Source organism: Neodothiora populina (assembly GCF_041146345.1).
Source record: "Neodothiora populina strain CPC 39397 chromosome Unknown canker_contig_8, whole genome shotgun sequence".
Lineage (NCBI taxonomy): Eukaryota > Fungi > Ascomycota > Dothideomycetes > Dothideales > Dothioraceae > Neodothiora > Neodothiora populina.
The window spans coordinates 1,778,840-1,801,657 of NW_027191411.1; the positions used below are offsets into that span (position 1 = coordinate 1,778,840).

General features: G+C 51.6%; 7 protein-coding genes across 7 annotated transcripts; 4 read left to right on the forward strand and 3 right to left on the reverse strand.

Moving 5' to 3' along the window:
* Positions 1–741: 741 nt before the first annotated feature.
* Positions 742–2,217, forward strand: AAFC00_007056 (uncharacterized protein; the record flags this gene model as incomplete). Its single annotated transcript, XM_069347109.1, has 1 exon — positions 742–2,217. The coding sequence occupies one exon, from the start codon at positions 742–744 to the stop codon at positions 2,215–2,217; it is 1,476 nt and encodes a 491-aa protein (XP_069199979.1).
* Positions 2,218–2,803: 586 nt separating this feature from the next.
* On the reverse strand, positions 2,804–6,520 carry AAFC00_007057 (uncharacterized protein; the record flags this gene model as incomplete). The annotated part of the gene is made up of 1 exon (XM_069347110.1): positions 2,804–6,520. One exon carries the CDS (start codon positions 6,518–6,520, stop codon positions 2,804–2,806), a length of 3,717 nt encoding a protein of 1,238 aa, XP_069199980.1.
* Positions 6,521–7,095: 575 nt separating this feature from the next.
* Positions 7,096–7,612, forward strand: AAFC00_007058 (uncharacterized protein; the record flags this gene model as incomplete). Its single annotated transcript, XM_069347111.1, has 3 exons — positions 7,096–7,199; positions 7,308–7,399; positions 7,479–7,612. The coding sequence occupies 3 exons, from the start codon at positions 7,096–7,098 to the stop codon at positions 7,610–7,612; spliced, it is 330 nt and encodes a 109-aa protein (XP_069199981.1).
* Positions 7,613–8,682: 1,070 nt separating this feature from the next.
* Positions 8,683–10,124, reverse strand: AAFC00_007059 (uncharacterized protein; the record flags this gene model as incomplete). Its single annotated transcript, XM_069347112.1, has 5 exons — positions 8,683–9,326; positions 9,387–9,440; positions 9,505–9,621; positions 9,683–9,760; positions 9,923–10,124. 5 exons carry the CDS (start codon positions 10,122–10,124, stop codon positions 8,683–8,685), a joined length of 1,095 nt encoding a protein of 364 aa, XP_069199982.1.
* A 3,700-nt stretch (positions 10,125–13,824) lies between these two features.
* AAFC00_007060 (uncharacterized protein) lies at positions 13,825–15,732 on the forward strand (the record flags this gene model as incomplete). Its single annotated transcript, XM_069347113.1, has 4 exons — positions 13,825–13,983; positions 14,053–14,329; positions 14,382–15,166; positions 15,217–15,732. The coding sequence occupies 4 exons, from the start codon at positions 13,825–13,827 to the stop codon at positions 15,730–15,732; spliced, it is 1,737 nt and encodes a 578-aa protein (XP_069199983.1).
* A 767-nt stretch (positions 15,733–16,499) lies between these two features.
* Positions 16,500–18,352, forward strand: AAFC00_007061 (uncharacterized protein; the record flags this gene model as incomplete). Its single annotated transcript, XM_069347114.1, has 3 exons — positions 16,500–17,807; positions 17,870–18,103; positions 18,167–18,352. The coding sequence occupies 3 exons, from the start codon at positions 16,500–16,502 to the stop codon at positions 18,350–18,352; spliced, it is 1,728 nt and encodes a 575-aa protein (XP_069199984.1).
* Positions 18,353–18,841: 489 nt separating this feature from the next.
* On the reverse strand, positions 18,842–22,400 carry AAFC00_007062 (uncharacterized protein; the record flags this gene model as incomplete). Its single annotated transcript, XM_069347115.1, has 5 exons — positions 18,842–20,251; positions 20,312–22,033; positions 22,094–22,142; positions 22,194–22,267; positions 22,323–22,400. 5 exons carry the CDS (start codon positions 22,398–22,400, stop codon positions 18,842–18,844), a joined length of 3,333 nt encoding a protein of 1,110 aa, XP_069199985.1.
* Positions 22,401–22,818: the final 418 nt, after the last annotated feature.

The following is a 22,818-nucleotide window of genomic DNA, read 5'->3' on the forward strand; positions in this document are numbered from 1 at the left end:
TCCTTTTATGTTTTCCAGTCGTCTTGGTCGCGTCGGTGTGGCTTGTGTTGGGGTTCTGGTCCTGCTCTTTTTTGTTGTCTCGTTTTATGATGCTTTTGATAGGTATGTTTCTTTTCTCTTTTCGCTCTTTTCTTTTGGTATGAGGAGGTTAAGAGTGTGCGGTTTCCTCTCTTCTGCCTTGGTGCACAGAGGAAGATGTATGCAAAGAGATTGAGGTATCCCGGAGAGTATGAATTGAGTAAATATGCTTTGTACCGAACATGTGGCTCAGAATGACTGATCTGAAGATATAACAATAGAGAATCCTGGGCGCGGTTACATGATATACTACCACATCAGACAGCGTCGTCGATTTCGGATCATACGAGCAGCAATCACAATGTTGACAACCTCAAGACCGCCGGCAAGGATGTCACCAAAGAGACATATCTTTCCTTTTCCTCGTCTCTCTTCGACAGGCTTGAGAGAACAAAGCCCGACCTTTTACCGCTTCATCCAACATCTCCTGCTCCAGCAGTAGTGTACTGGCGAGCGCAGCAAGACAACCAACCACTTCCATCGCTAATATCAATGACCACGTCTGAAATTGTCACTATGCGTGCTGCACATTCCGACTTTCTCAATCACTACGCGACTGAGCTGTTCGAGAATAGCCAGACATTGCCCTTTCGTACTGAAACAAAAGGAATAGTCTCGACGGCGTCTCCTGCTCTTCTTCCAGTCTTTCTCTTGTCTTTGCGCATGCTTCGCAAGACAAACACTCGGATACCAGTCCAGCTTTTTGTTCTCGATGTGTCCGAGTACAACGTCCAGGTCTGTGAGACGATTCTACCGAGTCTCAACGCGGAATGTGTACGGCTTGATTTATTGATAGGAGAAGAGGGCGCGAAGAGAATAGGCAAGGGGTATCAGATCAAGGCTTTTGCGGTCTTGTTCTCGAAGTTCGAGGAGGTTTTGTTCTTGGATGCAGACGCTTTTGTTTTAAGAGATCCCGAAGATTTGTTCGGTCGTCTTGGCCAACCCTCGTCTGGACCTTCTTCTGGATCTGCCGACGAGGAGCAGGGGAAAAAGGCCGGGTTGTTGCTCTGGCCGGATTTCTGGGCATCGTCGCAATCTCCCCTTTTCTCTACTATCATCTCTACTAATACAACGGAAAGATCCAACGAGCAGCAGAAATACCTCCTCGAACACCCTAGCTCAGAATCCGGCCAATTGTTGATCTCGAAACGCTCCCCGTCACAGTCTCTGGCGTTGCTCATGACAGTCTATTACAACTTCCACGGCGTCGGGTACTACTACCCATTACTATCACAGGGAGGACCAGGAGAAGGCGACAAAGAGACCTGGGCCGCCGGCGTCGAAGCCGTGAATCTTCATCTCTCCTCGCCCTCTTCATCTTCTACATCAAATTCCCAAGGGAGGCAAGAATTCACGGCAGCGAGCTACACAATGTTCACCAAGAGACCAGTCGACACAATTGGCTACTATGAGGATGGCTACGACGCTTTACCCGCAGACGAGTCTGGTAACGCACAGTTCAAGGGAAAGGGACAATATCACGGTGTGGCGATGTTGCAGTATGCTCCTGCATCCTCTGATCCCATAGCAAACCCCACCGCAGCAGGAAAAGATGCCAACGAAAGAGAAGAAGAATTCACACCAATGTATCTCCACCACAACTATCCGAAACCGAATCCATCGATTCTGCTCTTTTCTGCTCCCTTGTCTTCGTCGTCGATAACCCAGCAAGATCCGAGCTTTGGCGCAGCATGCGTGTCTTTCGCCTCTGTGGCTTCTCCGGCATCAGCGTCAGCAACAACTCCATCAGCAGAAGCAGCAGCAGCCGCAGGAGGAACGATAGGAAATCCCAGAAAACAACAAGTAAAATGCACAGCGCACCGCCGCCTATGGGGACCCGAAGCCTTGACGCGTCAGCGATTCAGTGGCAGCAAAGACAGTACCAGCAGCAGCAGCAGCAGCAGCAATGGAAACAAAGTCGACGAGAAAGACAGCAGCGAAGACGTGGAAAAAGAAATGTGGATCGAGATGAGAGGTGTTGCTTGTGAATATGACTTCGCCTTCACTTCTGCTGCTGCTCCTGTCCGTGGCAAGGGCGTTGGTGACATTAGCAATAGCAAAAGTGAAGAAACCGAAACTTGCAGACGCGTCAAGGCGTATATGTCTGAGATGTTCGGAACGAAAGACACCGATATGTAAAGGGATTATGGCTTGGTTCGGTTCATGATGGGATAGAAAGGCGACTCTGATGGCGGTGTTGTTTGCTTGAGAGAAAAGTGAGGAGTTGTTGAAAACAAATGAGAAGACGGAACATGCATGATTACCACACCGAGTATAGAGTAGCCATAGAGCGCAACTGGTGGGTTAAGTGATAGAGGGTGGTGCAGCAATAGAGAAGACATGGGAAGACAGGAGAGGCAGGAGAGGCAGGAAAGATAAGAAACTGCGTGGAAACACAGAAGAGCAAGACATGATGGAAGAGATAGAGAATGACAACTCTCACAAAGAACAGTCTTGAGAAAGACGACGGGTTGTGAGAGAAGCAGAGATTACATGGTCATGGACTTCTTTCCTTGCATGTTCGTTTGTATAATCATCTGTATACTTCATCCAGGTTCTGCAGTTCTAGTAGGTGTTTAAATACATATAATGGAAGCAGAAGTCTAAATAGGTCTCGCTCATGGTCCCTTTCGACTCATCTATTTCAGTGCCGACGACGTGGCTTCGAACCATACACAGATAACGCTCATTGACTCGGACCAATGCTAGAACAAGCTTCTCTCACTCACTCGACGCTCAATCCGGCGTCTTTCAATCCGTCTCTGAATTCATCTTTGAGATCCTTTTTTCCTTCCTCGTCCTTGACTTTCTTGTTCTTCGTGTCTGACGTTTCTCTCTTTCCAACGTCATCACTGACATCTTCTGTCTTGGTTTCTTCACCCTCGAGGGACTTGAAGAACATTTCCTCGACTTTACTCTCAGCCTCGAGTTCTTCTTTTGCGTTCCCGTCTCCAGCAACTCGTTCATCGAGCGCGAGTTTGCTCTCTCCCAGGACATGAATCATTTCCTCAATCGTCCCCTTCGTCACGAGTCTGACGACCTCGACCTCTCGTGTCTGGCCAACTCTGTGCGCTCGGTTCTCGGCTTGAATGTCGTCCTGAGGATTGAACGACGAGTCGAAGATGACGACTTTGTTCGCGCACGCGAGATTGATTCCCGCCCCGCCTGCTTTGGTGCTCAGCATGAAGACGGGAATCGAAAGATCGGTGGTGAACTGATCGATGATGTCTTGACGAGTCGACATGTTCGTCGATCCGTCCAGTCTCATGAATTTGATCCCGAGGTTCTCGAGCACGGACTCTAGGATGTTCATCATGGTTGTGAATTGCGAGAAGATCAACACTCGGTCGCCGTTTGCAATGTATGCTTCAAGCAATTCCTTTAGCTTCGTCACCTTGCCTGACGATCGCATGCATTCGTCGTGGTCCAGCATGAATTTGCCGAGACCTTCGGTGCTGCGTTCGGCGCAGAACCTATGCAGACCAAAATCTCCGCCCTTGAGCTCGTCGGTGAGATACGACAGGATCCGATCAAGTGGGTTCTGCGAGTACTCGTCTGTGCGCTTGAGCGCCTTTGCAATTTTGGGAAGATCTTTCTCGGTATATTTGTTGCGCAGCAATAACGGATGCAGAGCGGCGAACCGCAGAGCAGTCATTTCCTGGGCCATCCTAGAAGAACCACTTGCACCACCGCGGGAAGAAGGCTTTTGTTGCGCCGATTGTGCGCGCATGCGAATGGCCTCGGCCACATATGAGTCGTATATCTCTTTCTGTGAAGCGGGCATGTCGCAGTACTCGACTCTTCGAATCTTGGCAGGCATGTGTTTCAGCACCTGCGCCTTCTTGCGTCTTAAGATAAAAGGGGTCATCATGCTTCTTGCTCTCTTGATTCTTTGAGCAGACAACAAGGCAGCGTGATCTGCATCCTTTGTTGTTGCCTTGTACTTGAAGATCAGATCCAAACTTTCTTTGATCTCAGAGGTGATCAGCTTGGGCATGATGAAAGCAAGCAGCGACACTAGCTCTTGAAGGTTGTTTTGCAACGGTGTACCGGTAAGCAACAAGCGAAACTCGGCAGGAATCCTCATCAATTCGATGTGACGTTTGGAAGTGCTGTTCTTCAAGTGATGGCCTTCGTCAAAGACAGCCACGACCGGCCTCACAACTTTACGGAAGAAAGGAGCGTCATATTTGCCGGTCGCGGTCTCGTAAGTAGTGACGATGACATCGATATCCTCGTCGTCACCTGATTGGTAGTTGAGTCGCCACTCTTCTCTCTCGGCTAGGCTACCATAGTAGGGAGAGACGTGGAGTGCTGGACAGAAGCGATTAAGCTCTCTGATCCAATTCTCGAGGGTACTGCCAGGAACGACGATGAGATGCGGCCCTGCGACTCCGGTTTCTTTTAGATGAGCAAGAAAGGTAATGACTTGACACGTCTTGCCCAGACCCATGTCATCAGCAAGGATACAGCTCAGCTTCTTCGACCAGAGCAAGTTCAGCCAGTTCAGCCCAAAGAGTTGGTAGTCTTTGAGCACCAGGTCTGGCGACATGATGGCGGGCTTTTTGAGAAAGATGTTCTTCTTGGCCAACGCCTTGTTCTTGGGGCGCACGATATCGTCATCATCATCGGGCACAGAACTGTTCGGCGTACCGATGCCAGAATCTTGCAGAGTGTCTTCGAGGTTGGTCAAGGCAAGTTCGCCGTCCTTGGTGGCAGCGGCAACGTCGATGCCCCACTGCTTCATGGTGTCGGTGATGGGCTTTCCGATGGCATCACATTGCGCGACGAGGTCATCTACCGCTTCGTATCCCTCAAGCATATCTCTGCAGACATCGTAGACTTTCTCTCCGACGGGTTTCCTGGCTCTGCTCTTGCCAGACTTGGTAGGCTGGGCATTTGACACGTTGCAGACGGCGTCCAGATCGCGGAAGGGGCGTTTGCAAATGATGAATTCCGCAATATCCAGCTTCTCGTTCGAGAGGTCAGCAAGATCCCGAGCAGAACAGGTATTGAAGAAGTGGAGCAGTCGACCATAAAAGTCCGAGTTCTCAGGTTCGTCGTCAGATGCAGTGACAGCATCCTCGGGCTCTGAGTCGGAGTCGATGACAATCTTCTTTTTGGAGGCGGCAAGAGAAGGCTTCTGGGGAGAAGGACTGCCACCGCGAGGGACGGGAGTGTTCCTGCCACCCTGAACCAATCTTCTCTTCTTCGGGCCTTCTGCATCGGCAACAGCAGTCTCGCCAGCGATCCTGGGCTTTGCCTGAACACCGCCGTACTTTTCAAGAATGGATTTTGCCGGAGCCTTGATCTCTTGCTTGGCGGCAGGTTTCAGAGGGGCCTTGAGGGGCCCGGCGGCAAGCTTGTTCGAGTTGGTCTCTATATCCGACGAGGTCAAGTCGACGACACTGCCAAAGCCGTCGTCGTCGTCGTCTGCAAAGAGAAGATCGCAGGCGTCGTTGTAGTTTCCTTTCTTGGTGCGTAAAGCGCTCTCGAGTTCTTTTATGGACTTCGTAGGGAAGACGGCCTTCATCTGCTTGATCTTGGTCTGCACGCTGAGGTCGAGAATGTCGTCGAGCGTCAGGTCGGGCTCAGCTGCGGCAGAGGCAGAGGTGGAGGCGGTGCGTGCGACGTTGGCCGGTCTGTTGCGCGAGACTCCCCCGTATGCACTCTCCATTCCTCCACCAACGGGGTTGTTCAAGGCAGCGGGACTGTATGCAAATTGGCTGGTGATGCTCTTGAAGTTGTCGACGCTGCCCGCCTTGGGCGACTCTCTGACTCTGTTCGGCGAAGAGTGTAGGTTCCTGCCTCCTCTTGTGAACTCGGTAGGTCTGATGGTCGAGTGCATTGGCTGGGTGTCGTCGTCGGAATCGCGATCGATTGGTGGATCGGGAATGTCTTCATCATCATCGTCGTCGTCGGGGATTGCGATGGGTTGAGGGCGGGGCAGGACGCCGGGTGGACGTCGAAAAGCAGTGCCGGCAGGAGCGAGGCGGGATCCCATGCCGGGTCTCTTAAGCCCAGAGGGGACAGTGGCAGTGGCAGCGGCAGCGGCAGCGGCAGCGGCAGCGGCAGGCTGTGCTTGTTTACGAGGAGTGGCTCCAGAGACGGGGGAAAGGGTGGATCCTGCAGGCAACGGAGGTGAACTGCGGCCAACCTCGACCATGGGCGTGGCATTGGCATTGGCATTGTCGTTCTGTCGGCGGTTGAGAGGCTGGGTGGGCTGCGTGACATATGACGAAGGCGACCCATTTATCTGACTGAGCAGTCCGGCGACAGAGAATCCGCCGACCTGCGACAGAGGTTGGGTCGCGATAGTATTGTGCGCTTGACTGGCGCTGTGTTGACGAACATGCGGCTGCTGAGGTCTGCCTGTCGGGCGATAACCATTCTGGGTGCGTTGTCGCTTGACGGGCGACTCCTGTATGCTGTCGCTGTCCATGACCAGCACGGATGACTTGTGATTGGTCTGTAATGAAACTGTGTGTGTGTCACAGTGAATGGAACAACGATATGTGAGTGAGGCAAAGTGAGGGTCCACTGAGGGCGTGCAGTGACGAGACAGACGCGCCTGTCAGATCAGGCAAATGGCAAATCAGTCTAAACTGTGGTCAAGCAATCACTGAAAAGGGCAAGAAGACAAAACCCAAGACTGAGCCAAAGTGATGGTATTGTAGATGCAAACAAAGACGGGATCTGTCGAAGTGGAGTCTAATTATTGTACAGATGAAACATTGTTCAATCGTGATCCGGAGGACGCGAAGAAGCAGAAACAATTAAAGTCACAAAAAGCGTGTAACTCTGCGACTTCAGGTGCGCCAATGCCAAGCCCTATTCACTTACTACCTGTACTAAGGTACTTGTAGCCATATCCTACTACCGTACTCACACCATTGTGCTCTGCACTAGTATCCGAGAAGCATTATTTCCTCGGCCTGGCTTGCTTTCCTTCTGACAACGACAGCACATCAACAACACAAGCAATAACGAGTATCAATCAATCAAGCCAGCCAAAAAATGGCCACCCAAAGAAACGTGACCAAGGAACAGACGTCTCTGAACCAGCAAGATGAACTCCCCAGCAAGCTGGGTAAATCCAACATCACCCCAGCTGTGCCAAAGTAAGTTTGCTCTTGCATCTCAAGACCTTCCCTACAAGAAGAACATGTCTTGTCTGATTCTACCACTCCCCGTTCATGTGATTCACCAAGTGCTGATAACACCAACAGGGAAGTCATAATCAAGCTCTTGCTCTTCACATTCGCAATGATAGTCTGTCCCATCGGCTCTTATTTTCTCACCGTGAACAATCTATACTCTGGTAAGCCCACCCTTCCTCTTCTCTCTCTATTTCCCTCTCCTTCTTCTTCGCCTCTCCCCACCTGACACCCCCTCCTCAGGCAACTCGACCTACGCCGGCGCGACAGCCGCCGCAGTGGCAAACGTCGTCTTGATAGGATATGTAGTCGTAGCTTTCTGGGAGGACCAGGCGGATCGAGTCGAGGCTGAGAAAGAGGCCAAGAAATCGAGATGACGGACTCAAAGGAATCTTGTTGCCACTCTTTGGGTTTTCTAGCATCTTGCTTGTTGTAGGTAGGTAGGTAGGTAGGTAGATATCTTGTGGACTTTTGTATACGGACTACGATATAGGATCTTTGTGGTCGAGTGGTCGATTGTATGTGACTCGGACCTTACTCGCTGTGGAGAGGTCGGAGATGTTGATCCAGAAGGAGATCAACTCTACGGACTCAGCTCTTCACGACGCCACAACAATCTCAAGCACATTATGATTCCCGGACTTGACTATAGCAGGAGAGAAGAGAGCAGAAAAAGAGGATTACGATTGTGATTGCCTTTACTTGGAAATGCCACGCAATTGTTATCAATACCTCCTCCGCCGCCGCCAACGACTATTCAATCTGGCCTGAAACAAAGGGAAATCCGGCACCTGTACGATCAATAGTCTTTGCCCTTCCTCTCTCTCTCTCTTCTCTCGTCTACACTCCGAGTGACAGGAGAAAGGGAAACAGGTATCGCCATATTACAAAATCTTCTTCTTCTCGAAAGTCTTTCTTCCTGTTCTGATCCTGCGGCTATTGGCAAGAAAATCAGAAGATCCAAAAGAAGAAAACTCGGACTGGTACGAGAGAAAAAGAGTAAAAGGGCCCGGTTCAAAGGTGATGAAATGGAAATATGAGATAGAAAAGAAAACGCCCCGTCTGTGTGTGTGTGTGTGTATGTGATGTTCGCTCCTCCCAATGACGATATGTCGGTTTGGCCTCCGCAGAAATCTCAGGTGCCATTACTGCGCACTTTGCTTCTTATTCACTTTTTCATGGCCAAAAGTTTCGACACTCTCGTCCTTGCTCTTGCTCTTGCTCGGACGCGAAGTGGTCGTTTTTTTGTTCTCGTCGCATGTTGTCGACGCAAACTCCAGATAACGCCCCGAGATGCAATTATTGATCAGTAATCCCTTCCCCTTCGCCAATCCGTCAACATATGCCATGAATCATTAAAAGTATTGTACCATATGGAAATGGAATCGGTTCCGTCGACCACAGTAGTCGGTCGGCACGGCCTCCTTGACGAATGTAAAGTCTCCGTTTAGCTGCTCTTGCTGAAACGCTTCTTGAAGAAACCCTTCTTCTCCTTCTTTTCTTCCTTTTCGGGTGCTTTGCGGGCCATGGATGGAAGGCTGCCTCCCTGGGAAGAAATGGGCGCCTCTCCTCCAAGCTTGATTGGCGCACGCACGGCTGGCGCTTGTGAGTGCATGGGAGCCGGTGGGGGTCCTCCGTTTCGGGGGTGGTGGCTCATGCCGTATCCGTCGGATCCACTGTCGTACTCCTCCATGATAGGAGCGCCATTGGCGAAACCATCGTTGTAGGCGAAGCCATCGGGTGAGTTGCCCTTCATGCCAGCAGCTGCGGCTGCTGCTGCATGAGCGCGGTCGATCGAGCTGTTCTCACTGCTGGGATCGGTCGAGTAGTTCCACTGTCCCGTGCTGTCGCTGGCCACACCAGCCTCGTACGCATCGTGGCCGTTGTATCCATGGGGAGGAGATGCAGGTCCGTAGCTGCTCTGAGATCTAGTCATGGTGCCCATGCGCTGGTTGTATCGGTTACGGCTTGGAGGAGCTATCGGGCTGGTGCCATCGTCCTGGAAGCCATCGGGGCGTCGTTGCTGTCCGTAGTAGCCACCGTTGTATTGGCTGACACTGGGTGCTGCGGATTGGTAGCGTTGATCGTGTCCTGTACGATTGCCATTAGTAAGTTGTCGCATGCCTCCGTTATTCAGGTGAGCTCGCGTACCGCCAATGTAGCTGCTTCTACGGCTGGCGTACTGCTCTCTGGGGTCGTAGCTCTCTGTTGGTTGGGTCATCAGCACGGCGTCCACATGAAATTCACGTCATCCAGGTCGTGAACATACCGCTGCGACTCAAAGAGCGACGCTTGTATCCAGCCTCGATGTTCTTGTCAAATGAACGGATGGTATCGAGAGGACGCTCCCATCTTGAGCGTGTTGGGTTAGAAAGATCGGGATCGGCTGGAGGCGGCAATGTCAGCATATTGGCATAGTGGTTTTTCCACCCGGAACAAAAGCTTACCGATGATGTTACCGTCACGATCCTTGTGTTGAACCTTGCGGAGAGACTCTATGGTTGCCTTCTCTAATACAGCAGCGTCTGGAATGATGACACCGTCAGTCTTGGGCTGATGCTTGATTTCTCCGGCCTTCAATGATTTCGAGGATTCCCTCTTGAATGACAACTTGGGACGCGCCATTAAGACGTATATTTTATTTTATGAAAGAACGTGAAAAAGTGGATGTTGGGAGAGAAACAAACCTCCGGGCTGGACTTCATTCATAGCAGCATTGGGGTTCGCCTTAGACCCGCCTTTCCAAAAGCTATCACGGCGCTTCTTGTCCGCGGGTGACTCGCTCGGACCTGTAGCCTTTGGCTTAGAGCCATTGCTCTTATCGCTCTTATGACTCCATGCAGAGACGCGCGAGGTCGTCCTTGGTCTGTTGGGAGTTGTGGGGTCCATGCTGAAGGGCTAGGTTGTCCGGGAGTTGCGCCGGGATTAATTAGTGGCTGTGTAGCGGATTGATGCGACAATTAATAGAATTAATGGTATGCGCAGCAGCAGCGAACGAGTGAGTGCTGAGGGGAGAGGATCGAGGTGAAGAGGTACACGAAAGACGTTTCTCGACGGAGTAAGATGTCTAAATCACAGAAAAATGCGCGAGTGAGACGATATGCCTTTTAGAATCGTGTGGATGAGCTGTACCTTAGGGTAGAGTAGGGTAGGGTGACGACGCAAGTCTACGAGTGCCACAATCGTTTTCGGCTACTAGCGTCTTTTTGGTTGGATTGATGGCGTGTCCGGGTGCGGGACAACCTGCCGATCATGCACGATCAAAGAACTAAAAACTCGTTCTGCTTCTTAACATAGGATTGCGGTGATGCAGCGTGCTGATAACGACTTTCTCAGCCTGCTTTTGGGGACATGTACTGTACATGTGTGATATGAGAACGATGGGGATTTGATTATCTGTCGTAGATTCTTCTGTCTGACACCACCCCGATAAAGCAAACTACACATTTTGCAACACACAAATGGCTGATCAGAGCCTGCCTGCAAACAAAGCACGGTAGACGAATGGAGGAGTGGATGAGCAACGGGCCAAGTCTTTTTGTGCTGGTGCGCTCCACGTATTCTGTCCCAGTGTGGTAATTCTTCCAAGGAAGCAAGGCTTCGCCTTCCTGCGGGGATCTTTGCTGAGCACTTTCCAGGCTCCGCCCCGTCCAATTGAATCGAGGATCGGACGGTGGAAGCAGCGCAAGCCTGTGAAGTCACCACTACTGTACTTTACTTTCGGTCGTGGCCGCACGGTCGCATAGCCAACCACTGCTTTATGATACAAGTACATTCTTCACACACTGTTGAAACCTGCAAACTCATCGATCTAAATCCTCTGTTCATCTTCATGCCTCTGACGAACTGTCCGTAAATCTTTGCCTGGCAAGTGCGGGTTTAAACAGGCATTTCTCGTTACATGTCTCAACTGACGTCGATACCTACCCGTCCGTAATGCTTCGGGTCGTGGCTTTTGACTTTTTCCAGTGATGGGATCATTCTCTGGGCATTTGTGGTCCGCTCGGTCCCACCGTCACGTCTGATTTGTTCAGATGCCTGCAGCTTGCCGCGTCCTCGCTCGAACTTCGATAGAGGGTGGCTTGCTTTTACCTTGGGGTCGGAAACTGTATGTACCAGAACTGAAACATTGGCCCTAAGCAACTGTAAGAGAAAAATGTCGGATCTATTCGCGGAGCGACCTCCCCGCGACTTGGGAGCTTCTGGTTTTGCTGTAGCATGGGTCATCCCATCGAAGGCTGCTTTGTTTCCAGCATCGAGGATAGCAGCGCTTCAAGCGCCTCGCAACCTTGTTGTGGTCTGCTGACTTCTTACGACCATTCTATTCTCATCTCCGCCCTGAAGGAGTGTACCTCCGTCCATTCCGATCTTCAAACGCCCAAAACGCTTTCTTTGACCGTTGGACAGAACCACTCGGATAATCCGGATGCCAAAAATCCGACTTGGTACAAGTCAAGGCTAATTAAGTACTGCAGTGTAGAGTTACCACAACCGGACTCTTCTCGAAAAGTACGTTCGTGGTAGCCCTGAGGCAAAGTGGAAGAAAAATCTCGTACGAGACCTTGGTTCCTATCTGGAGGCTAATCTCGCGTGGCACGGGGTTCGCGAACAATCTGTGTAGCCTCGGCGACCTTGAATGTGCTGTATTGAGGCCACAGCTTCACTGCATGCAAATCACTTATCTAGCAGTGTTCATCACGCTGCTACCGACTTTCACTGCTTTTACAATTAACATGATCATGCTCGACGAGAATGAAGTGCATCTGACATAAGCATGGTCCAGGCCGGCCTTTTGCAGAATGCCGCAGCACACTTCACAATATTGCCGCTGTAATACTGACTATTGGAGAACCTGGGTCACCATTAGTCTCTAACTTACATCGTCCTTCGGTCCAGCGTCCAAGCTTTGTCCTCTAGGTACTTGCGCGATTACCCTCAAAGGCCACAAGTACATTGCCAGAATTGTAGAATTAACCGAGGCTTACAAAAGAGCGTACCGTAGCACAAGACGCTAATGAAGAGGCTTACTACAGCACCCACAGGTTGCTATACCATGTCAACTTGTGTACAGACACTTACTAAATATCAAAGCAAGCGCAAGCGATAGGGGCAGCGGAATTACACCATTTTCAGACAGAGGCTAGAACTCCTAGACAGCGTCGGATGGTAACCGATTCGATTGTTCGGAGGTTCGTGTCCGAATCTCTGCTGCTTACCCTTGCTCTTTTCATTGCAAATAGAGGTCGCTCCTCACGGTCACGGCCTTCTGCGAGGTCACTCAGGTTCTCAGCTTCTCATAGGAGGCGTATAGCAACAGCACAGAACCTGTAAGAGAATTCAGACACGCATCCATGAGCTGGCAACAAGGCTTGTCATGGTAAACGTAGCCACCTCCATCTTCGGTAAGCCTACAAAGCATGCAGACCAGATGCTGGTGACAACGAGCAAATAATGACATGGAATCACGCAATGGCCTTACTGAATGCATGTGCTGCGTTATCGCTCAAACAACTAGAGCCATTCTGATTGTGAGCGACGTTCCACTGGCAATGTTGAATATGTATCTGCGATCGATTCGGTGCATGGAAAGTACGAAGCCGACACGTTCGCGTCCATTAAAGCCGCGTATTGCATGCTCGAAAGAGGTCACTACTGCGCAAACACCATAGCTGGAGTGGACGCGGGTCTGAGCAGGGTATCACTTCACTCTTCTAAAGGGTAAGAAAACGACTGCTTCCAATATGGCCCTCTGACAAGGTCGAAGAAGAAGAGTCCTCGGATTCACCTCTTTGAAAAGTTGGCAGTCATGAAGCGCGTTGGCTGTCTCCACAGATACGAGAGGCACAAGCAGCGTCTACCATGGTTTAGATTTAGTGTTTTACTCAGAGTGTTCAATGCGCATCCAGGACTGAGCTACAAGCCGTATGGGTTCAGGTATACAACGTGATACAAGTCACTTCTCAACGATAAGCTTGGTGCACGAAGCTCAGCAAGCCAACGGACAGCGAGGCTGTCCGGCCGTAAACGATACCTGATTAAAGCTACCACGACGCCATACTTGTTGCAAGCCTTACCCTCAGTTGACACGATGACACATTAAGAACAAACCCCCCGAATTAAAGCAATCACTGCTTGATTTCCTCACCGATTCAGTCATCATTGCTGTAAGGCCACGTTTCCTTTTCAGATACGAAAGTGTTGTATGCACAAGCAAGGCATGCGACAGTGTTTCCATCGTCTTCCATGGCTGAACAGCAATAGCGGAGATGTGTGAGTGAAGATAACAAGACACAGTCGCACACGAATCTTGGCAGGGCGGGCTCGCATCTCCATGTGTCAGATATCTATGAGGTTCAGTGTAAATGCCATTGTATTGCACAGTAAAGAGGGTACAGTCCGCAGGTGAAGGGGAAAACAGGCCCCATGCTCCATCTACGCTATACCCAATCGGGCGGGAGCTACACGCTTGACAAGTGGCCTTAATGTGTACATAAATGTCCATGGTCTTCGTCTTCCCTTGGAACGTTCCTCCTACTCCACATTCGTCATTCTCTGATCTTCGAGGGCAATTGAATCATCTTTGCCAAATATGCGTGTCAACGCCCTTCTAGCTTTGGGCCTCTGTGCCGCAGTCTCCAGGGCTGATGTCTTGGAAGACCTCGAGGACACTGCCACCGAGGCATCTTCCTCTGTCGCCTCCGCTGTCGAGTCTGTGACTTCGTCAGCTGTTTCCAAGCCTACTTTCACTGTGAGTAACTGACAGCGATCGCTAAAAACTACGCGGCGACGTTGAGCCTCGGCTGACTTGCGCGACCAGCCCACCACGCTCAAGGCGCCTTTCCTCGAGCAATTCACCGAGGACTGGGACTCAAGATGGCAGGCATCCCACGCTAAGAAGGAGGGAACTGAGGAGGAGTGGGCCTACGTCGGCACCTGGTCCGTCGAGGAGCCTTCAGTCCTCCGTGGCATCGAGGGCGACAAGGGTCTCGTCCTCAAGGACAAGGCTGCTCATCACGCCATCTCGGCCAAGTTTCCCAAGGCGATCAACAACAAGGACAACACCCTCGTTGTTCAGTACGAGGCCAAGTTCCAAGGTGAGTTGCGAACACGAAGACAAATCCAGGGACCATAACTAACACCGAGCAGCTGGCTTGGAATGTGGTGGTGCCTACATGAAGCTCCTCCAGGACAACAAGGCTCTCCACGCCGAGGAGTTCTCCAACGCATCTCCTTACATCATCATGTTCGGTCCCGACAAGTGCGGCTCCACCAACAAGGTCCACTTCATCTTCCGCCACAAGAACCCCAAGACTGGCGAGTACGAGGAGAAGCACCTCAAGACTCCTCCCATGGCCCGTGTCTCCAAGCAGACCTCTCTCTACACCCTCATTGTCAACCCCGACCAGACGTTCGAGATCAAGATCGACGGCGACTCTGTCAAGAAGGGTTCCCTTCTCGAAGACTTCACTCCCTCCGTCAACCCCGAGAAGGAGATTGACGATGCCAAGGACAAGAAGCCCGAGGACTGGGTCGAGGAGGCCAAGATCCCTGACCCCAAGGCTACCAAGCCTGAGGACTGGGACGAGGACGCACCTTTCGAGATTGTCGACGAGGAAGCTACCAAGCCCGGAGACTGGCTCGAGAACGAGCCTAGCCGTGTTCCCGATCCCGAGGCTGAGAAGCCCGAGGACTGGGATGACGAGGAGGATGGTGACTGGATTCCCCCTATGGTTCCTAACCCCAAGTGTGAGGAGGTGTCTGGCTGTGGCCCTTGGGAGCCCCCAATGATCCGCAACCCCGAGTACAAGGGCAAGTGGACCGCTCCTCTGATCGACAACCCTGCCTACAAGGGGACCTGGGCTCCTCGCAAGATCGCCAACCCTGACTACTTTGAGGACAAGACTCCCGCCAACTTTGAGCCCATCGGCGCTGTAAGTCTTCACATTTCAGACCCTGACATACACAAGCTAATACTGTACAGATTGGATTCGAGCTCTGGACTATGCAGAACGACATCCTCTTCGACAACATCTACATCGGTCACTCGGTCGAGGATGCGCTTGCCCTCCAGAAGGAGACCTTTGACATCAAGAACCAGGTTGAGAAGGCCGAGGAGGAGGCGACCAAGCCCAAGAAGGACGAGACCAAGGAGCCCCCCAAGTCCCCCATGGACCTCAAGTTCATGGACGACCCCGTGTTCTACGTCAAGGAGAAGTTCGACCTCTTCATCGCCATCGCCCAGCGTGACCCCGTGCAGGCAATCAAGTTTGTGCCCGAGGTCGCTGGTGGACTCGCCGTTCTCGCCATCACCGTGCTCGCCCTCATCGCTGGCGCTATCGGAGGTGGTGCCAAAGCCGCACCCAGCAAGGAGGAGATCAAGGCCAAGGCCGAGGCGGCCAAGGGCAAGGCTGCTGAGGTGGCCGAGGGTGTCACTTCGTCGGCCCAGGCTGTTCAGGCTGAGGTCAAGCAGAGAACCACTCGTTCATCTGCCGAGTAAACTCGGACTCTGCTACGTGCTTCACGATGTGTGTTTTTCCCGAAAGGCAAAAGAAGAAAATTAGCTGGGTGCTTTTACTGGTGTGATTGTTGAGTGGCAGGCCATTATATTCCTACAGGCTGGCGTTGTGTGCAGGGGTGACCTCTTAGTACTTGTCATAGTAGAACAGCGATTGCATTCCCCACAGCTTTCCCCGAATCCATGACGGTGTGAAAAGTTATGTAATCGTGTGTTTTTCGATAACGATGTTTCTGTGGAATGGGCCTTTATGCACAGGAGGGGGACTGCTTCGCTCATGCTACCTACATATTACAGGTACAATCGTCTGGTCATGTTGTTTGGTGATGTCGCTCGGAGATGGCGTGTATAGTGAACGCGTGACGATAAGCCGGCGGCGATTAATTACTGTACGTGCTCCCCGGGCCGGGCAGCAAAGACAGGCTAAGGCACTTACAGTAACTTTTACCCTATCAATGCTGTTCAAAGGTGTACTAACACCGAGTCTTGTAATGGACCTCGGCCTCTACCCCACATGAATAGATGGGGTTGTGGGTTGATAGGCAGAGCGGAACTGGAAGGCCAAAAGTATTGCATTTTGTTTCTCTGTAGAAAGTCCGCCTTTTTATTGACCTCTACGGCTTGATTGTCTTTGTTAAGCACTAAGACAGGTTTTTACAAGAAAGTCGTACGCACATTAGTCGTCGGTCATTGACAGCGTTGCAGCTTCAAGAAGTACACACTACCTTAGCTTTACCAAGGTAAACACAATGGCCGCCTGTCGTGCAGTCAGTCGTAGAAGCATTCAGAGTCTCAGTCTCCGATCATCTATTCTGAGGCCTGCTGTTCTGTCTTCTAGACTGCCTCAAGCAACACTCGGCGGCAAGGCCGGTATACGAAGACTACATGCCACACCTACCTCGTTGAAGCCTGCCACGTCACTGGCAACGAGTACCGCCACAGAGTATCCCACCACCCACGAGCAGATTCAGCAGCCTGTCGATACTCAGAACTTCCTCGACAACCAGTTCGTCGGCTCCAAGGCCACGCAATGGATCGATCTACATGATCCGGCGACCAATAACCTCGTCACCCGAGTTCCGCAATCCACCGATGAAGAGCTCAAGGCCGCGGTCAAGTCTGCGGAGAAAGCCTTTCCGGCATGGAGCAGGACCAGCTTACTGCACAGACAACAGATCATGTTCAAGTTTGTTGCTCTGATCCGGGAGAACTGGGACAGACTTGCCGCTTCTATCACCCTCGAGCAGGGCAAGACTTTCGCAGATGCCCGAGGTGATGTTCTTCGTGGTCTGCAGGTCGCCGAGACTGCTTGTGGCATTACCACACAGCTCACTGGCGAGGTACTCGAGGTAAGCAAGGACATGGAGACGAGGAGTTACAAGGAGCCTCTTGGTGTCACTGCCGCCATCTGTCCCTTCAATTTTCCCGCTATGATCCCCCTTTGGAGCATCCCTATTGCAACAGTCACTGGCAACACAATCATCGTCAAACCTTCCGAGAGGGATCCTGGTGCAATGATGATCCTTGCCGAGTTATGCGAAAAGGCTGGCTTCCCTCCAGGTGTGGTCAATGTCGTCCACGGCGCAGCCAAGACTGTCGATTTCATTCTCGATGAACCCGCCATCAAGGCCATCAGCTTCGTCGGCAGCAACAAGGCCGGCGAGTACATCTACTCTCGCGCCAGCGCCAACGGCAAGCGTGTCCAAGCCAACTTGGGCGCCAAGAACCACGCTGCTGTCCTGCCTGACTGTAGCAAGGACCAGGCATTGAATGCCATTGCAGGTGCTGCTTTTGGTGCAGCCGGTCAGCGATGCATGGCTCTCAGCACTGTCGTATTCGTTGGCGAAACCAAAGAGTGGGTCGCCGAGGTTGCAGAGCGCGCAAAGGCTCTGAACACAAACGGTGGATTTGAGCCGGGATGTGATTTGGGTCCTGTCATCACTCCTCAATCCAAGGCTAGAATCGAGGAATTGATCGCGAGTGCAGAGGAGGAGGGCGCGACCATCCTCCTCGATGGAAGAGGGTTCAAGCCCGAGAAGTACCCCGACGGCAACTTTGTAAGTCACTGCCTTGATCAAGTCCAATACTTGGGTGTGACTAACGCGACCAAAACCTCCAGGTCGGACCAACCCTCATAACAGACGTCAAACCCAACATGAAGTGCTACACGGAAGAAATCTTCGGCCCAGTCCTTGTTTGCTTGAACGTCGAAACCCTCGAAGACGCAATCGATCTGATCAACGCAAACGAATACGGCAACGGAGCCGCCATTTTCACAAACTCGGGGTCGACGGCCACTACCTTTCAGAAGAACATTGAGGCCGGACAAGTCGGCATCAACGTGCCTATCCCCGTAAGCCTATTTCTCTCCTCCTTTTCTACTCTATTCCTGCACAGCCGCTAACCAGAGGACAAGGTCCCACTCCCCATGTTCTCCTTCACAGGAAACAAGAAGAGCATCGCAGGCGGCGGCGCGAATACCTTCTACGGCAAGCCTGGCATCCAGTTCTACACGCAGACCAAGACGGTCACTTCGCACTGGAGGAGCGAGAACGCCGTCGCTACCAAGAAGGCTGATGTCGATATGCCTACGCATTCATAGTTTTTATCTTAGCTTCTGGTCAGTTCCTGAGAAAGGGACAGACGAGGATGAAAACAAAATTGATCGTGGGGTTGATTGTGGGTTTTCAAACTTCTGTTGTTGAGTTGTTCTTGTACACGTGTGTATTATGGTGTGTATGGTGAGCGGCAGATGATTCAAGAACGAGGAACCGAGAAAGAACGACAGGGGAAAGGAATTTGATCGTGAACTGGGAAAAAGAAGATCGATGCTCGTTTCAGTGTCCACGGTTGTCCGTAATGTGCTCGTTCCTCTGGCCCTTTCTCCCCTTCTCATCTCCCATTGCCTGATCAGATAACGAACATTTCATGTGCAGACGTTTCATGTGCAGACGTAAGTATGATATCAGTCTCGAGATATGAAGGAATGATAGCAGTAGATGATAAAATAGATTTCTACGAATCCCACAATCCGTACATCTGCACAACAACAACGGCGCAAAAACCAAAACAAGAAAAGAGAAGTCAAGGATCAAGCAAGCAGAACCCTATAACTAGCAACCTCAAAAGCGCGCAGTCCGATCTCCATTTCCTTGCCGTTCTTGCCCAGCTTCATCTCCACGAGATCGTCTTCCAAAATATTACATTTCCAGGCCTTGGCGACGGTGATGCCGTCTCCGAAGACGACTGTTCCCGTGCTCTTGCCGCCAAGGGAATCGTAGATTCTCAGGATGATGCTTTTGCCTTTTCGGATCTTGCTGGGGAGGATCGAGGATGATGAGAACGAAGAGGAAGAGGAGGGCAGGACGTCTTCGTCGTCTTCGGCGCGTTTGATCGTGTCGAGAATCAGTCCGTCGCTGTCGGGGCTGAGCGTGAAGGCTTGAAGGATGCTCTTTGCGTCTTGGGGAGACGGGTGCGAGATCACTTTCATGGGGTTGTTGAAGGCAAATCCGGCTTGAACGGTGCGGTGGTCCAAGGCGCCCTTGTGAGGCAAGATTGCCCATCTGAATGTGTGTTTGCCCATGTCTGCGTGTCCATCTGGTGCTTTTGGTGCACGGAGGAGTGACAGGCGCATCAGGTTGCCACACGTGGCGAAGCCGTATTTGCAGTCATTCAGGATGCTGACGCCGTAGCCGTGCTCGGACAGATCTGCCCATTTGTGGCAGCAGACTTCGAACTTGGCCATATCCCATGTGGTATTGTAATGGGTTGGTCGGCGTACGATACCGTATTGCGTCTCATACGAGGCTTCGGTGTTTGTGACTGTCACCGGGAATTCGACCTTGAGGAACTTCATTGTCTCATGCCAGTCGACTTCGGCTTCGGTCTCGACATACGTGGGGACGTTCTGGTCCACGACTGCGGAAAGAGAGATTGTCGTCTTGATAGAAGATTTGTCGGAGATGATGGTCGTTGTGGTCACAGATACACGATGGGGACCGTTCTCGGTGATTGTGGTTGGGCCATCAGCCTTGAGTTCTTGACGAGAGTTGAGATGGAAGACCTCAACATCCCAGGCCTGCCAGTACAGGGGCTTGTCGTCAAAGATGACCAATTGGTTCGCTTTCTCGCCCCCAGCGATCACTTCCCTCTTTGCCTTCTTGTCGTACAGCGAAGTGATGACACCAGCGCAGACTTGAACATCGAATTGGCTGTTGGAAAGTACAAAGACGCCCTTTGAGACTTCCGATACCGAGACCGAAGCCTCTGAAGTAGAGGCCGCGGTCAATGGCGTAATTGAAGTCATACCAGCTTCGCCTTGCAGAGAAGCATACTTCGGCAGGCCTGCAATCGCGGGCAATTTCGCGACCTCTCGTCTGCCGAAGCCGAGGGTGTTGATGGCAACTAGATTGTCTTTCGTTGTAGGCTTGTCGTCAAAGCCAAGTGCGTCGAGGGCATCCATGAGAAGCTTCTCGCCAGTCTTGAAGACCTTGGCATACAGCTTGATGGCATGTTAGCTGGCTCTATACATAATCACTGGGGCAGAAAGACGGAAACTTACCTCTGCTGAATCATCGTATACCATCTCGATGCAACTTCCAGGCAGGCAGTCGTGGAACTGGCAAAGGAGGACGTTCTCCCACATGCTGTCAATCTCCTCTTTCGGGTATTTGTAGCCGGTCTTGGTTCCTTTGATCACATCCTGAATGCTCGCCAGCGTCGCGAGGTACTCAATGTCATGAAGCATAATCTCAGACTTGCGGTTATTCTTCTTGTTGTTGGCTTGAGTGGTATACGTACCACGGTGCAGCTCAAAGTACAGCTCACCATACCAAGTCACGAACTCCGTGCCGTTCTCTGCCTTCTTCTCAAGTCTCGCGAAGAAGTCATCAACGGAATCACCCATTCTCACACGAGGAAGGAGGCCAATCTTATCGCTCATGCCGCGAGCTCGCCTAAGCTTCTCAAGATGCTGCCAGGTGGGTCCACCACCACCATCACCCTTGCCGAACACGAGAAGGGACGTAGGGTCCTGGTCCATGGATTTGTGCTGAGTGACACTGCGCTTGACATCACCGAAGTGTGCTTCTGCAGTGTAGGTCTCGCATGGTGCCATATGGCAGATGACCTGACTACCGTCTAGCGAGACCCAATTGAACGTGGTATGGGGAAAATTGTTGATGTTGTTCCAGCTTAGCTTTTGCGTGAAGAATCTGGTCATCCCAGCGAGACGGCAAAGCTGCGGCAACTGCGTGGAGTATCCGAACGTATCAGGCAGCCAAAACGTTGTACATCTCTGTCCAAATCGACTTTCGAAGAAGCGTTGTCCATATACGAATTGGCGCACCAGAGACTCTCCGCTAGGCATGTTGGTGTCATGCTCGACCCAACTGCCTCCGATTGGTTGGAACTTGCCCTCCTTTATCTTGCTCTTGACGCGGTCAAAAAGCGGAGGATAAAGCTGCTCAAGCCACTTGAACTGCTGTGCTTGTGAGCAACAGAAGCGGTGCTCAGGGTAGCGCTCCATCAGATCGCATTGGTTTGACCAGGAGCGAGCGACTTTGCGCTTTGTCTCTGCCCAAGGCCAAAGCCAGCACGTGTCGATGTGGCAGTGTCCAATACCGGTGACAATGGCATCTTTCGGCTCATCGTACACTTCAGCCGAATCGACCTTGTCTCCGAGATACTTTTTCCCAATTTTCCTGCACTCTACAATCGATTCGTGACTACCATTGCCGGCAATGAATGTGTCCATGATAGCGTTACAAATCTGCAGAGCTTCATGTTCCTCCCAAGAGTCATCGGGGAACTCTCTCGCAGCATCGCCAATGAGCCAAAAGTCGATGAACAAGGCGCGTGCTTCGAGATCAATGACCACGATATCGGCTTTTGATAGCTGGAAGTACTTGTCAGGATTAGGCGGTTGGATACTGTCTCCTCCCGGCGCATTTCCGAACATTCCGTTACAAGCCATTTCAACGTAGAAAGTATGCTCCTTGCCATCTCTGAAAGCATCGGGTATGATCCACTCGATACGCTCACCACCACCAGTGAGGCCTTGCAATGGCACACCATCTTCATTCCAGATCAAGCCTTCATTGTTGGCATCCCAGTGTAACTCGAGATGCTCTTTGTGCAGGAAAGAGCGAGGAAGAGTGAGATGGACGCGGAACCAATGTGTGGACCAACTAGGACCAAACGATTCGCCGATTTTGGTCGGGCGGAACTCATTCGAGGTTGCTTCTTTGAATGTCGGGCGAGAGAGATCCGGAGGCGAGTATACCTAAGGTACTCAGTATTAGCCAAGCTATATCTCTATCACGTTTTGATTTCTGGGACGAACCTCTAGCTTTACATGAGGATCTCCAGATGCTCGCTCTGGCTCAATCTTGCTGTCAGTTTGTCAGTATGGGCAAAGACGGCTAAGTAGGGCTCAGACATACGGAAGTAATCCCTGGGCTCTGTATTGACCATTGTCTGTAAACTGCTTGAGGCGATCTTTGACGATACCGTGGATCTGTTCATGTCAGTCATCGAGTCTATGGCTTTGATAATGTGATACGGAAAGGTACCTGCTTCCCCACAGGCCTCGAGGCGAGGACCGGGTACGAGGAGACGGAGGACATGTTGGTTCTACTCTCTCCACCCATGTTGGATGACTGCTAGAAGAGGAGGGGAATGTTGGAAACTTGACGGAATGACAAGATGGCAATTGGTCCACCGAAGCACTGCAAGGCACGGTATGATCGGATCGATAAAGGGTAGGGTACCTTCCCGCGGATCCACAGGTACGAATGCCTCCTGCCATGTCGGGGGAGCTTTCCCCACACTTACGTGGAGTGCTTGCCGTCATTGACTCGCCAAGAATTGGGGTGTCTCACGCCGTTATCTCCGTCTGTTTATAGCAACCTGGAACCCGTATATGAAACACAAGCGCCGTGATACTGACGAGCCAAAGACATACACTCCTACCGTTGAGCCTACTACCCTGTGCGTCGCCCATGTCTATCATGGTTGGATACGTGCATGGAGCTCACGTATCATCGCCGTTGTGAGTACCTGTACGGC